General features: G+C 40.1%; 1 protein-coding gene across 1 annotated transcript; it reads right to left on the bottom strand.

Moving 5' to 3' along the window:
* Nucleotides 1-3,171: 3,171 nt before the first annotated feature.
* rbbp4 (retinoblastoma binding protein 4) lies at nucleotides 3,172-13,787 on the bottom strand. Its single transcript, XM_034160850.1, has 12 exons — nucleotides 13,625-13,787; nucleotides 8,591-8,738; nucleotides 8,038-8,183; nucleotides 7,581-7,754; nucleotides 7,297-7,412; nucleotides 7,036-7,196; nucleotides 6,833-6,959; nucleotides 4,698-4,775; nucleotides 4,363-4,439; nucleotides 4,218-4,275; nucleotides 4,022-4,132; nucleotides 3,172-3,873 (listed from the first exon to the last, which is right to left on the bottom strand). Exons 1-12 carry the CDS (start codon nucleotides 13,638-13,640, stop codon nucleotides 3,820-3,822), a joined length of 1,266 nt encoding a protein of 421 aa, XP_034016741.1. The 5' UTR covers nucleotides 13,641-13,787; the 3' UTR covers nucleotides 3,172-3,819.
* Nucleotides 13,788-14,179: the final 392 nt, after the last annotated feature.

The raw sequence follows: 14,179 nt of genomic DNA, 5'->3' as shown, positions 1-14,179 counted from the left end.
CGTTAATAAAAACCAGCACTTTTGTTTACACAGTCCATGAACCTGAACAAGACCGCAGCAGCTTGTGGAAAAGGTTTTGTTATGAATAAAGGCTCTGTGTTGACTGAAGTGTGAGTGATGACCAGACGGGAGTTTATGTACTTATAAGGCCAATGGAGCTGGTGAACTAAACAGTGGCACAGAGTAAGAGTGAGAACATATTTAGGCCCTCCTGAGGAAAAGGTCTGAGAAATGTGTCACGAAGCAAACCGCTGCAGCAAGAACAGAAATCTGTTCATAATATTTTAGTTTAGAAAGATTAGCATATCCAAATGTAAAAACAGACATTTTATTAAAACACATATCGTACAATCTCAAAAATACTAACACATAAAAAACTCAAACACTACTTTATATGGTGTTACTGTATGACTGTGGTGAAGTTCATCCAGAAAGATGGTTTGTAAGCAAATTTATGTTACTCCAATCTCATCATTCTTAGTCAGACGTAATCAGAGTCCACAGCAGTAAGGTCACAACCACACGGGGGGAAACAAAATCATTAAAAATGCACAACTATTAAAAAAAATCCTTTACAAGCCATAATTTACACAAATTATGAAGCATCTATATCGCATATTAAAAAAAAAGATATACAGTTGTGGTTAGAAGTTTACATACACTCAGGAGATGAACGTCACAGAAACTTTGATAACTTTCCACTGTTCTTTGTCTGGCAGAATGATTGTACAACATACATGTTAATTTTATGAGAACACGTGGACAAAATTATACATACAGTAAAACTCACCTAAACCGTCATCGTATACACTGGATACTTGCACTCACTGGACAAAAGCAAAAGTCCCAATGTCTTTGTTTCATTTTCCATGTAATTAACACTGTATATAGCAGATTTTGTATAACAGATTTTCACTCACATTGGAGAAAATGTCCTGTCTGATCGCAATGCATTCCCATTAAATCTCCTCACATGTACTGGACAGAGCAGTCTGGACATGCCCAGTAACAGAGGTACGAAACGAAGTTCATCACTGACACTCACTGATTCAAGGAAAGTGGGTACCGTATTCCATTATTAAAGCCCGGACCTTCATTTTTTCAAGCCGTGCTCAGATACAGCACCTAAACGAAGCAGGGCACAATTCAAAGCTGCCGATTATTAACAAAATGCTGCTTGCTGCCTGCACTGTAATATGGTGTTAAGTTTCACACACATCCTTGGGTGTGACGAACTAAACACAACTGCTTTAGATCAGAGGCCCTGCATTTGATCAGGCCCTGCAAACCCTCTGCTGTGACTGGTCACTTTTCCACTTTCACTCCTTCCTCTCCCATATTTTAATAGTTTTTGCAGTGCACTGATTACATTCCGATCATGGATCAAATACGACCAACATCACAACACAGAGTCTAAAAACTACTAAGACGCTCAAATGACCTGCACTTAATTGCAAGTACCGTAATATTGGTTTGGAGGTTGATGATTGTATAAAGAAGTGGCGCTCATTGAGGGATAAGCTGATCCAGAAAAAAGCCACTGTTCCTGCGGTAAACTGCATTAAGATGCCCACCAACACAACATAGAACTTTAAAAGGGTTACGCACACATCCACATCATTGCATGGCCACAGAGTTATGGAGTTGTAGAAGCATAAATCAGGCTTTAGGATTTTAAGGTACCACAATGATGCCCGGCGCTTATTTAAGGCAGGCGTTTATTTTTTTCAGACAAAGTTTTGACCCGGACATGAAATGAGGCAGGTCCTGATTCAAGGTCAGGTGTTTAATCAAGGAAATACGTAAGCCTAATTGCTGCCGGGGATTCCCTGTAGATCGTTTGGCACCTCCTGACTGTCACTAACCCGTTACATACGTACGAGTATAACAGATTTTGACCGTTTTATACATATGGCATTGTTCGACTACAATGGACAAAATTCACTGGTCCAACTGAATCCATTATATGCAAGTTTTACTGTGTACTCTTGAACCCATAGCCGCTTCCACATCCCGTGTGCTCAGTGGCACACAAAACATCCATATAACTGAGCATGTTCACGCGCTTGTAATTAAAAAAACCAAAAGCTGCTTTTTCAGACATTTAATTATTGTTCCGACAACAACATTTAAGCAAAATGGTGAATAATTCTGGTGCATTCTGCCGGTGGAGGAGAGTGATTTGTGCACAAGAATGGGTCTCATCAGCCGTGATCCTCACACACAGGCTAAGAGATGTGCATCTCTGCAAGTGTGTGTTTCAAATGAAGAATGACAATGAGAGTACAAGTCTAATTAATTGAATCTGATGTTGAGCACCCCCCAACGTGTAGTAACAATAACCACCCCATATCAACAATCAAAATACAAATGTTCCACTTTGCTGATTATTGGACTGGATAAATAATTCTACCCCTTTATATTATGTTGTTTGAGGACTGCATTTTCAAGTCAGCACAAATAGGGGAGCTATGAACACTACCTTTGCACCCCCCCAGGACTAAACCAAACCAACTTTTTCAGGTTCCTTAGATGACCCCAAAACACAATCAGGATGTTCCCAAAAATAAAAACTGGTCTCAAGCCAGTTATCCAAGATTGTGTCCAAGATGGCCACCAAAATAGGGTTGTTTTTTTCTTCACTAAAACACCTTTAAACAACATATAAACAACTTCCTACTATGTATTTTAATGATAAGGGTCTATTGGTGACCATTTTGAATCTTAAACTCATGAATGAATTTAGTTTAGGCACAAATGAGTTTGCTGTGACCTGCAATGGTCTCCCCATTGAATATCTGTGATATTTAAGTTGTTTATATGTTGTTTAAAGGTATTTTAGTGAAGACACCATTTTGGCAGCCATCTTGGCTAACTGGCTTGAGGCCAGTTTTTATTTTTGGGAACATCCTGATTTGTGTTTTGGGGTCATCTAAGGAACCTAAAAAAGTTAGTCTGGTTTAGTCCTGGAGGGGTGCAATGGTAGTGGTCGTAGCTACCCTAGAAAAACAATCCGTCACAGCCACTGGATAAGCCAGTCACAGCATCTTGACTTGCTAAACATGGGCCGCTGTCAGGTGAACAGGCTGCTGTGAAATGCTCACTCACGGATGGCTGCCAGATTGTGTTGCTCCACTACACTACCACAATGGAAACAAGCATTTTTTTTTTTGTTGCCCTGTATTTTATGTATTTATGTGTTTAGATTATACATGTTTGTATTATTTTCTGCATGTTTACATTTTAGACTAATTAAAATCAATCAATCAACCAACCAACCACTACCACTGTCTGCAGTCACATGAGTTTTACAATCACCATGGACTGAGATGCTGGCATCCAAGAAAGAAGTCACTATCAACACCTTCATACTTGGCTACAGTTTGCAGCTGACCACATGGACGGACAAACACAGCTGAGAGTAATTTGGCCACAATGATGAGAGAGACATGGCTGGAGAGGAAAAGATGAGGCATTCAACCCAAGAACACTGTACCAACTGTTAAACATGGTAGACGTTAGATATGAAATCAAAGACGTATATAGTGCAATCACTCTGCCAGCGAAAGATCATCACTGAAAGTCGTGGCATTCATGTCCACCCTTAATGCAAATTTCTGACTACAATCGTACATGCTTATTCTCATATCCCTCATACTTACAGTGATTTGTGTCACACGGTGGGCTTTCGGCGATTTCTATTTTCTAGTGATTTTTTATTATTAGTTTTTTTTTTTATCTTGCAGATGAAATTCTTGAGTTGGCCCTTTGGCAATTTGTGATGAGGTTGCACGTTAACACATATCACAGGTGGAGATGTTATACTGTGGCTTCTGAACTCTCAGGGTCTTCATCGTTGTATATATTCTCAGCCTAAAAGGACAATCGATGTGTCAGTCAATAGAAGAGGCAGCTACATACGTAGTACAACATTAATCTTCCACAAAATGTTGCTGCTGAACATCAGATAACATTTCCTCTATTATAATGTACACACAAATCCTAATCCTATTTGACTCACCATTTGCCAGACTTGCATAACATTGTCTTCAGACACTGAGCAGATGACCCACGGCTCGTTTGGATTCCAGGAAAAGTCAGAGATCTTGGCTGTGTGGCCTCCATGGATAAACTAATAGAAAATCCATAATCATCATTAATGTAATACAGGATTGTGGCACCAATAACACACAAACCCAACAAGTATAAACACACACCAACAACTCAGGTGGGCCGTCCTCTACATCTTCTGGTGACTGCTCCTCTCCAATTTTACTAAAAGACACACAGAGCAGTTACAGCTAAAGATAGTTCCAAAGAAACAGTCCCATGGTAGCACAGATGAAGCGTGCAGCGGTTTACCTGAGGTCCCAGATGTTAAGGCGACGATCTGTTCCACTGGATGCTAGGATGGTCTCATTATGAGGAGACCACTGGACCTGGAAGATCCAGTAACAAGCATCAAATCAGAATAACATTCTAAAATAAACAAGAATGGCAATTTATCTATTTTCCAACATTAATTTTAACATTTTAAATCTCAGTAACAGGCAGGAAAGAACCTCGTTTGAAAACTCAAAACATTTCAACATTTTGCAATCGTGTCATCTATTTTGCTTAGTAAGAATACACAGATCCAGAACATGATATCCTTCCATCGTCATTCTGCTAACATGTCCAGATTGATGAGTCCTTACCTGAAAGATCTCATCCTTGTGTGACTCAAAGGAATGCAGCTTCAGCTTCAGGTTTCTCAAGTCCCAAAGTGCAACAGTCTGAACAAGAGACAAATAGAGATGTTGAACACAAGGAGCACGGAGCCATTTTCACCATGGTTACCAGAATGGTGGTGATCAATGCAGTCGCTGTAACCAGCACTGAAATCACCACAAAGAGATATCGTTCACTGCTGTTGGAGGGCAAACAGACAGCAGACAGGACCCCCAAAGAACGGCCGAGTACGAACCTCATAATGACACCAACTCGCTGGCCACGTTTACGTGACCATAATAATCAGATAACTGTAATAATGTGATCTCTCATGTTTACACGCACTTCAGTAAACTGGGTTTACATGATTTCAGTTCACTAGTTGGATTTCTTTGGAAGTGGAGAAAGAAGAAAGGGCAGCTCCTGAAGAAAAAGCATAGACCAAAACTATAACATATTTGACTATAAACTGCATAAATCATCAAGAAATTTGCTCTTTAGGATGCTGAAACACACAGGGCCGTTCAGGACACTTGGGCATCCCGTCAAATTTTTTTTGACACACAACGAACTCTTTAAACTTTGCGATCTGATGAAGGATGTTACGAGGCCTGACGAGACAGCAGTCCGTCCCACTGAACCTCTGGAAATGTGGCAACTGCTTTTACACATGCATTGATACAAAACAACAAAATTAATCTGATTAATATATACCTGTACAGAAGAAATCGGAGTATTGGAGAAAAATCCGGTTGTGTCAAACTGATTTCTTATAATCAGATAACGAGAATCGCCTTTATTATCATTGTAATTTACATTCCAATGAGATTTGAGTGCAACTCCAAAATGTGCTTTTCCGAGGTGCGAGTAATTGTTAGCCAAATAAAAGATAATGAAATTTAACTAATTAAATTAATGATAGTAAAATAACGATTGCTACTGGATAAAGCATGTTAGATTTTGCTGTTTACATGACCACTTAATAATCAGATAGTGGCCAATAATCAGCCAGCAACCGGAGTTTTAGGTGCAGGTAAATGGGGCCACTGACATTGGTGACATCTAACACTCCTGGAAGAAGCCTGTCTGCTCCAGCAATGCTGGTATGCTGGCAATTTGAGCAACCAGACGTAAGGTAGTTGTATCCACCCACTGAGATCTGGTCACTTTCAGGTCTGTTGACCTCAGAAATGTTGCCACCACAATACAGAGCTTTTGAAGTTCCCTTGGCAGCAGTGGTCAACGGTCATCTTTGTTGAGAGGACGATCCAGGTGCCCACTCACATGAGCCGCCTCATCATTTATGTATACAAGTATGCATTTTTTTAAAGCACATTACAAATCATGTTTCTCACAACAGAGGCACACCACTCACACTAACGTTAGGTGCAATGTCAGTGTGTCAATATCACACCTAACACCAACCCATAGCTTGGTTGTCCATCGCTTCCAATGATGACCGCATGCCTCCCCTCATTTACTGTCCATGGACTCTCAGAAGCTGTGCAGGCCAATTCTGGATCTACAGGTTCTTCTGCAGTGATGGCAGCTGAACTGGCCAGGGTCAGCAGGTGCTGCTGCAGCTGCTTTTCAATTTTAATTTCTTTTCATTTATAAAGCACCAAATCACAACAGAATTGCCTCAACGTGCTTCACACAAGTAAGGTCTTTCCTCATCTCTCTGGCATTGACAATTTTGCTGCATCTAGTTGCTTCAAAGCTGTTGCAAGCAATTTCTGGTAGACTGCGCCAGGCAAACTGGTCCTGCGCACTTTTCTCCAGCAGCTTTGGAGAAATGCCAGCGTGGGTAATGTTGGCCTTGAACCGTTTTTTGTGGCCTTCCTTGGGTTCTTTTGCCTCGGCAGAGCTCATCATAAAGAAGCTGTTTGGGGATTCTATAGTTATCCATTCTGATGGCTGTTGTGCTCACAGCCAAATGTATTGGCTGTGATTGGCTTTATTGGATACAGTGAGAAGACAGCAGCAAGGTGTAGATTAGAGCCAAAGTGAAGGACTGAAATTAGTGAGGAGTCAGTGATTGCACTGCTGCCAGGTCAGTCATTGAGGGAGGAGAGCATTGTAAATAAAAAAAAAATAACATGAAAGTGAAATATGCTCTTACTTTGTCTGCTGAGCCAGTGGCGAGGATGAACTCGCTGTAAGGGTTGAAGGACAAACAGTTAACCTCTGCTGTGTGGGCGTCCACTGCATGGCTGGGTTTGGAGGTGTTGTTTGAACGAGTGTCCCAGCTGGATGAAAGAAAGAATAGATTTGGTAACTTCACATTCATTAGAAACAATTATTTTGACTACAAATGCATCTTACATCATGAGCTTCTGGTCATCTGCGACAGATCCAAAGAGCGACTCATGAAGCAGGTGCCAGGAGACGTCTTCCACAACAGCAGTGTGTCCAGTGAAAATAGTTTTCGCCTCCACAATCCTTGCCTCCTTTGGCACAGCACTAATGTCCCACAGACAGATAGTCTGCCAAGGAAAAAAAACAAAATAAAAAACAGAAAAACATATTTCAGATCTCAAACCATTAAAGTGTCACCATCTTAATTTAATCTGAATTACACCTTACATGGTCATCTGAAGCACTGAGCAGGGAACCAGACAGATTTGGATTCCAGGAGAGACCGTAACCTTCTTTCTGATGGCCTCTGAGACGCAGGTCAGGACGACATTCTCCAGATGAATCTGTGAAGAATTCACATGAATGAACACCAAATACAAAGAAGACACAATAATAAGAACACACTGAAGCAAAACCTTTTCAGTAGGTTACTGCCACCATTTTGCATTCTTCACTGAAAATAAATAATTAAACTGTGGGACTTTCTGCAGTGTATTGTGCCATCTCCATACCAGGTTTTGAGGGGTGCTTGGTGTAGTCAAACACTAGCACATCTGAGGTTGGAGTCTTTGTTGCGATGATGCAGGGGTTCTGGGGCATATAGCGGGCTCGATTTACCTCTCCTTCGTGGTTGATCTTGATTTCGATATCGATCTTGCCACTTACCGAACCAAAACCTCCAAACTCTGCAGGAGAAGCACAAGACTTTAGAATCTAAATTTTTCAATGTTCTGGTTTGAGAAGAATTTGTTAAACAATGGTGCCCGTAATCTTAGACACCCTTAATCAACAGCAATTATTATAACTATTTATATAGGGCTTTCCCAGGAATCAATGCACTCAACAAAATACAGCAACACAGAAATCTCAAATAAAAGAGTTAATAATACAAGAAAAAAAAGTGAAACTCAAGAGGCATTTTTGACAGATGAGACGTATATTTTGGAAAATATGTTTGAGATCTCCAACCTCCTTTTTCACTGTCGTATTGTGAAGTATCAAACTGGGCATCATCATTCGGCAGCTGAACACTGGCGATGACCAGGTGATTCTGCTCATCAGATGTGTGAGTGCCCAACACAAGACGGTGAACACTGTAATCCTTCCCCTCAGGTCTGGTAAAGAACACACACAAAAACAAAACTCATCATTTTGTAGCAGTGAGCGACTTGGATTAACCCCACGGCTCGGTGTATTAAATGCAAATGTCTGTGTAATATCAGAAGGTGGACCATATCAAAAAGCTTTGTGTGCTTCTTTAACTGATCTCTACTGCAGCAGCAGCAGCACACCCTTCTTAAATGTGTTAGGCTTTAATTTCTCCTGAAATGCATGAAAGGCCTTTGATAAAGCTTCAAAAAGCTTGACATTTGAGTCCAACTTCCAAAATGGTGCACAACCAATTCCAGAATTACACAACAGTTTTCAGCACTTCTGGTCTTGCACAGTATCACAATTCTAATACGGCCTGACTCCACTTCCACAAGTAGACAAATTCTAATAATGAGTGGGGCATCTGCACCTGGAGACGTCAGGCAGCCACTGCGCAGTGAGGCTGGGCCACTCTAACGCGTGGGTCATAACCAAGTCATACAAAAAGGGAGTGTTTTTCTTCCAGATCTTGTATTCCTCATTCATCACCCGCTCTTCAACCGCATCTTCAAATGCACCTGATGAAAAAAGATGAGAGAAGTACATCAGAGGCAGTCATACAAAGGAGTGTAGGATTAGTGCAAAACCTACTTCATTATGCTACTTGCATGAAATCTCTATTGCTGAGGAATATAGCCAAAAGTGGTACTAAATACAAGGTGTCCTGATCAATAGCTATTTGTGTGCCAGCAGAATAGCTGTATGCAAATGAAAGAGATAGCGTGTTGTCAGTCACATAACCCGCTGAGCAACCTGTTGTCACCTTAAATGAGCAAGGTCGAGACATGACCCACCTCATGAGCAAGCACACTGGCCACAAAAATGTCCTTTATGTTTTTGAATATGCTATGACCATTCCAACAAGGCCACACGAAAAGCACAACATAAGATTTATCTGACAAATAATTGCAGAAAAGTAGAGCCCGACCGATATGGATTTTTGAGGCCGATGCCGATAATGATATTTGGATGAAAAAATGCCGATAATCGATAAATGGTCTGATTTGCCGATAGCCGATAAATCAGCTGATCAGCTGAATGTTTCACCCTCTTAGCAGTAAACTAAAGTTTTTCATGCTAGAAATAAGGTCTACACAACGTGGGCTTAATAAAAAGCGTGACCGACGCAATGAAACACATTTGACACTAGGGCTGCCACAACTAGTCGACTAGTCACAACTACATCGACTATTGGAACCGTCGACAACTAATTTATTAGTCGACGAGTCGTTTATTTTATTTAAGTCTTTGATTTCTCTCAATTCATAGTTTTAGGCAGCGAGCCGTCCTGCCGTCATTTGGATGTTCAAATTTTGGGAAAGACGACCTATTAAAACAGTGACTGTCTTGTTCAAAGACGTTTAAAATGCGCAGTTTACCAACGGAGCTGTCGGTGTGTGTGTGTGCGTGCGGAGTCAACTGGCTGCAGACTGCGAGCGAGGGAACCATCAGTGCACTTGAGACAGTAAGCGCGGAGCAGAGAGAGAGGATTTTAACCCGAGAGAACATGTATAAAAAAAAAAAAAAAACGCACAACAAAACTAAACCGTGGAACTGCCTTTACTTCTCTTTCCACTTTCTCTACCCGCGTGGTTCTGATAGCACCGTCCTGTTCACACCATGTGCGTGTCGTATACTGAATTTATGACATCATGAGATAAAATAAATGGTCAAATATCCTTAAAAAATGAGAATATATAAATGAACTGAGCAAAAATTACACATACACGGGTTAAAAATAAAACCCTGATGTGGAGAAGCTGATGTTCAGAGGCACAGATCACAAAAAGCAGGTGAGAACTCTGAACTTTAACAGCTGTTATTTTCCAAAGGTATTTATTTATTCAATCTTAAGCTTAATGTAGTGTTCAAGCACAAAACGTGACTGATGAGGAGAAAAAAATGACTTCACACTAAAATGAACTGGAGTCAGAATAAAAATACAAGCTGCTGATTTTTGTTATTTTTTCAAAATTATTATAAGCTGCAGCTATATGTTTTATTTATTTCAAAGTGAGTTACCTCTTATTTTATTCTGATTTATTTATACAAAAAACAGGGGGAGCCAAATCAGCCTGCATTGTTCTGTTCAGTTTTTTCTTGCACGTCTGTGTATTTTTTCCTTCTTTATAGGAGTTTGGTGTTTGCATTTGCTCTACAAAGTTTTAAAACAATAAAATGTTCACACTTTTCTTTATAGCAGTTCTGCAATTTCAGAAATGCAATAGAAATGACCACAAATCAGAAAAAGGTGGGACTATATGTAAAATGAAGATGAAAATAAAAATGTTGCACTATTCCCAGTTTCTCCACTCAGAAACCAAACATTCTTCCAGAGTTGTGTCATGGTGGCTTCCCCCACTTGTCTCCTTCCAGCATGGACATTTAGTTTTTGAGAATTGCCTACCTGACACAGACTTACTATGAAGTACCACACTGTTTGTATTTCTGAATGATTGCTGTAAATGAAGTCTAAGAAATAGTCACTGATTTGGAAATGTTCATGTTTTCATCTCCTGACGTTTCTCGGAAAATGCTGCAGGCCTTAATTTAGGAAATTATGTATGATCAGAGTAGTCGACTAATTGCAAAAATAATCGTTGACTAGTCAACTATCAAAATAGTCCTTTGTGGCAGCCCTATTTGACACATTACTATATAAACTGAGTTAATCAAACTGAGTTGAACTGAAACTGGAGAAATGTGGGGTGAATGTAATTGCAAAGTTATTACAAACATCCTCAACAAATACAATAACAGAGTTATTACAAACAACACCACCATGTGAGTTGTCACGTGGTGGTGAGAACGTTTGCCTTCAATTGAAGGTGATGGTCTAGTGGTTAAGGTGTTGGGCTTGAGACCAGAAGATCCTCAGTTCAAATCCCAGCCTGACTGGAAAATCACCAAGGTCTTTAATCCCCTATTGCTCCCAGTGTGTAGTGAGCACCTTGTATGGCAGCACCCTGACATCGGGGTGAATGTGAGGCATTACACTATGTAACACAATTTTTGTTCCTGGCTTCTAAGTGTTATATTTCAACTGCTTATGTCTAAAGTCTATGGAAAAATGACTACATTCAGCACAAACTTTGATTGTATTTTTTTTTTTTTTACATTCTAGAAAGTTCTAAAAGTTTCTTGAAATTTCTAGATAATTCTGGAAACTTCTAGAAAATTCTGGACAGTTCTAGGAGTTAAAGAATATTCTAGAAGACTACTCAGTAGTAGTGAAGGCGAACCGAGAATATTCTTGAAAACAGACAAATTTCAAAATATCATTGTCCTGATCACAGAAGCAAAGTTTCTGTGGAATAACAGCTATTTTCTATTTATTTAAGGCATAACAGGTTAGGAAAACACACTGTGTACCCAGGAACAAAACAAAAATAAAAATGTTACATAGTGTTATTTGTAAAGCGCTTTGAGCGTCTGATGCAGATGAAGGTCCTTAATCCCCTAGTTGCTCCCAGTGTGTCGTATGTCATGTCGCACCCTCACACCGGGGTGAATGTGACGCATTATTTGTGAAGCGCGTTGAGCGTCTGATGCAGATGGTCCTATATAAATGCTATATAAATGCAGTCCATTTACTACACCAGACAGATTTACCACACAGATTCATACCGTTTGTACTTCACAGCCAGTCTGTTCTGTGGGAGGATGATGCTGACCAATCTCAGAAGCTAAGCATAGTCCTGGTTAGTACTTGGATAGGAGACCCTTTTAGAAGACCAGGGGCTGTGTGTTTCTTCAGGTAAAACTGGATTTGCATCAGGAAGATCATCTGTTGTAAAACTTGTGCCAAATCCCAATGCGGATCTGTGCTGGAACCACAGTGGCTACCTCACTCAAAAAAACGGGAGCCGCCGAAGGGCAAACAACCATACTATTTGTATTTCTTATTGCAAATGAAGTCCAAGACATATTCTATGACCTGGAAATGTTCATGCATCCATCCATGGCTTGTCTGAAAACTGGCTGTAAAATTGATGACTGTGTTACATTAAAGGGTGCAATTACTTACACAACCCATCATTTTAGATTTTTATACGGAGTGGCTATACACCCAACCGTTGGTTCAATAAAGTAAATATGCAAGCATATACGCCCAACCACAACCGACCAATGAGCGCGCTTGTTAAGTTCACTTCCGGGTTCAATGCGGGGGAAAAAGGCGGATATTTTCTCGCCGGCTGCAGGAGGGTTCGCAGCCCGCGGAGGGGCTGTGATCTAAAGCAGTTCTGTTTGGCCCATCACACCCAGGGAACTGTGTCAAACTAACACCACTTTACAGGCAACAATCAGCATTTTGTTCATAAAAACTGTTTCATCGTCGTTAACAGGCTTCCGTTCAAAATACTTAAGAAGTTTGTCTGCTTCCATCCATTGCGGTGTTTTTTTCGCAGTAATTAAAGACGGCTCCATTAAATGTGTCAAACATACATCGCTTTACATGCTGCAATAGAGCCTTAAAAAAGTGGTGTAAAAAACGTAGTTTAGATGCACAAAACATGTCAAATACACGATCACGGTTGGGCGTGTAATATTCGATGTATGACTTATCTGCCCAACAGTTGGGCGAATAAGGTAAGACATTATTTTTATCTGCCCAACGGTTGGGCAAATAAGGTAAAACATTATTTTTATCTGCCCAACGGTTGGGCGTGTAAAAGTCAATGTATGACTTATCTGCCCAAAGGTTGGGTGAATAAGGTAAGACATTATTTTTATCTGCCTAACGGTTGGGCGTGTAATGTTCGATGTATGACTTATCTGCCCAACGGTTGGACGAATAGCCTTTGCCATTTTTATATCATTCATATCACATTGCAGACATTAGTTTTCACTGTGGGATTAGAGGGCATCATTTTAGAAATTTTTATATCCACAAGTCTAATTTTTCAGATGTGTAACAGTTCAAGGGTTCATATACTTTTTCTTGGCACTGTATCAAGACACAACGTTCTATGAAATATTCTGTCTGGCTCGATTATCTCAATCGTGATTAAGTAAAACGACAGATCTTGCCTATTTGACGAATACTATTCATACAATGACTGATCCAAAGGGTTTTGCGGATAATTATACTATGGAAATGCCACGAACATGCCCGTAGGTTTCATTTTACCTTTCAGGCTGATTTTTTATAGCGCAATGCATTGTGGGTGGCAAGCCTGTCGTGCTACAGCTTCATTAACCAACACTGCTAACGTGTAGATGGAGCAAACACAAACACCAAAAAAACAAAGCATATTGGTGAATGCTCACGCATTCATTAAATAAGATTCTGATGGCATCGTTGACAAAACCTAGCTAAGCAAGCTAACCTGTCATCTATGCTAACCAGGTCGCTAGCTGTTATTTATCGATGATAAATCAAAAACAAGCGTCTTCACTTTACCATCTTTGACCGACATTGTGAGACTTTTCTGGTGCTGGTAGACCACAGAGATTTAAGATTAACGCGAAGCAAAAGAGCCGGAGCTGGTTATCCTCAAAATGCTAGCTGCTAAGCCGACTAGAACAGAGCAGACGGCAGAAACCTTCGCGCGTTCTTACAACCAATCAGAACCACGGATGATCAGTCGGCACGCGCATATGACCAATGCTGCGTTCGTAAGCAGCAGGCTTATCCCACAGAAAGAAGGAAAAAAAATTTAAACAGTAATTATTTTGCCGAGATATATCAAATCAAACTAACACCAGTAAAAATAGAACATTTATGCCAGTGATTATTTTAACGACTGTACCTTGTTGGGAAAAATACACATCTCATAAAATTTCTGAACAGTTTACCCCAAGATTGAACAAATGTTCATTTTTCAGCTCATTTTTTTCAAAACTTTATTTCAACAAGTACAATAACAGTATTATCATGATAAATAGAAAGAGATTAAAAACAACAACATGCATTTTCACATTTACTATTGGCCGAATCTAAATCCCCCTTAGTAAG

The sequence above is a fragment of the Thalassophryne amazonica genome, chromosome 20 (assembly GCF_902500255.1).
Source record: "Thalassophryne amazonica chromosome 20, fThaAma1.1, whole genome shotgun sequence".
NCBI lineage: Eukaryota > Metazoa > Chordata > Actinopteri > Batrachoidiformes > Batrachoididae > Thalassophryne > Thalassophryne amazonica.
Note: the sequence above shows the minus strand (reverse complement) of the source record. Positions and strands in the feature narration are given on the sequence as shown.

What these genes read in the sequence shown, in the direction of transcription:
- rbbp4 (XM_034160850.1), bottom strand. An exon ending in GATGACCAGAAGCTCATGAT is followed by an intron (nt 6,960 to 7,035) that starts GTAAGATGCATT and finishes TCTTTCATCCAG; the next exon opens with CTGGGACACTCGTTCAAACA. An exon ending in ACGGCCCACCTGAGTTGTTG is followed by an intron (nt 4,133 to 4,217) that starts GTGTGTGTTTAT and finishes ATTTTCTATTAG; the next exon opens with TTTATCCATGGAGGCCACAC.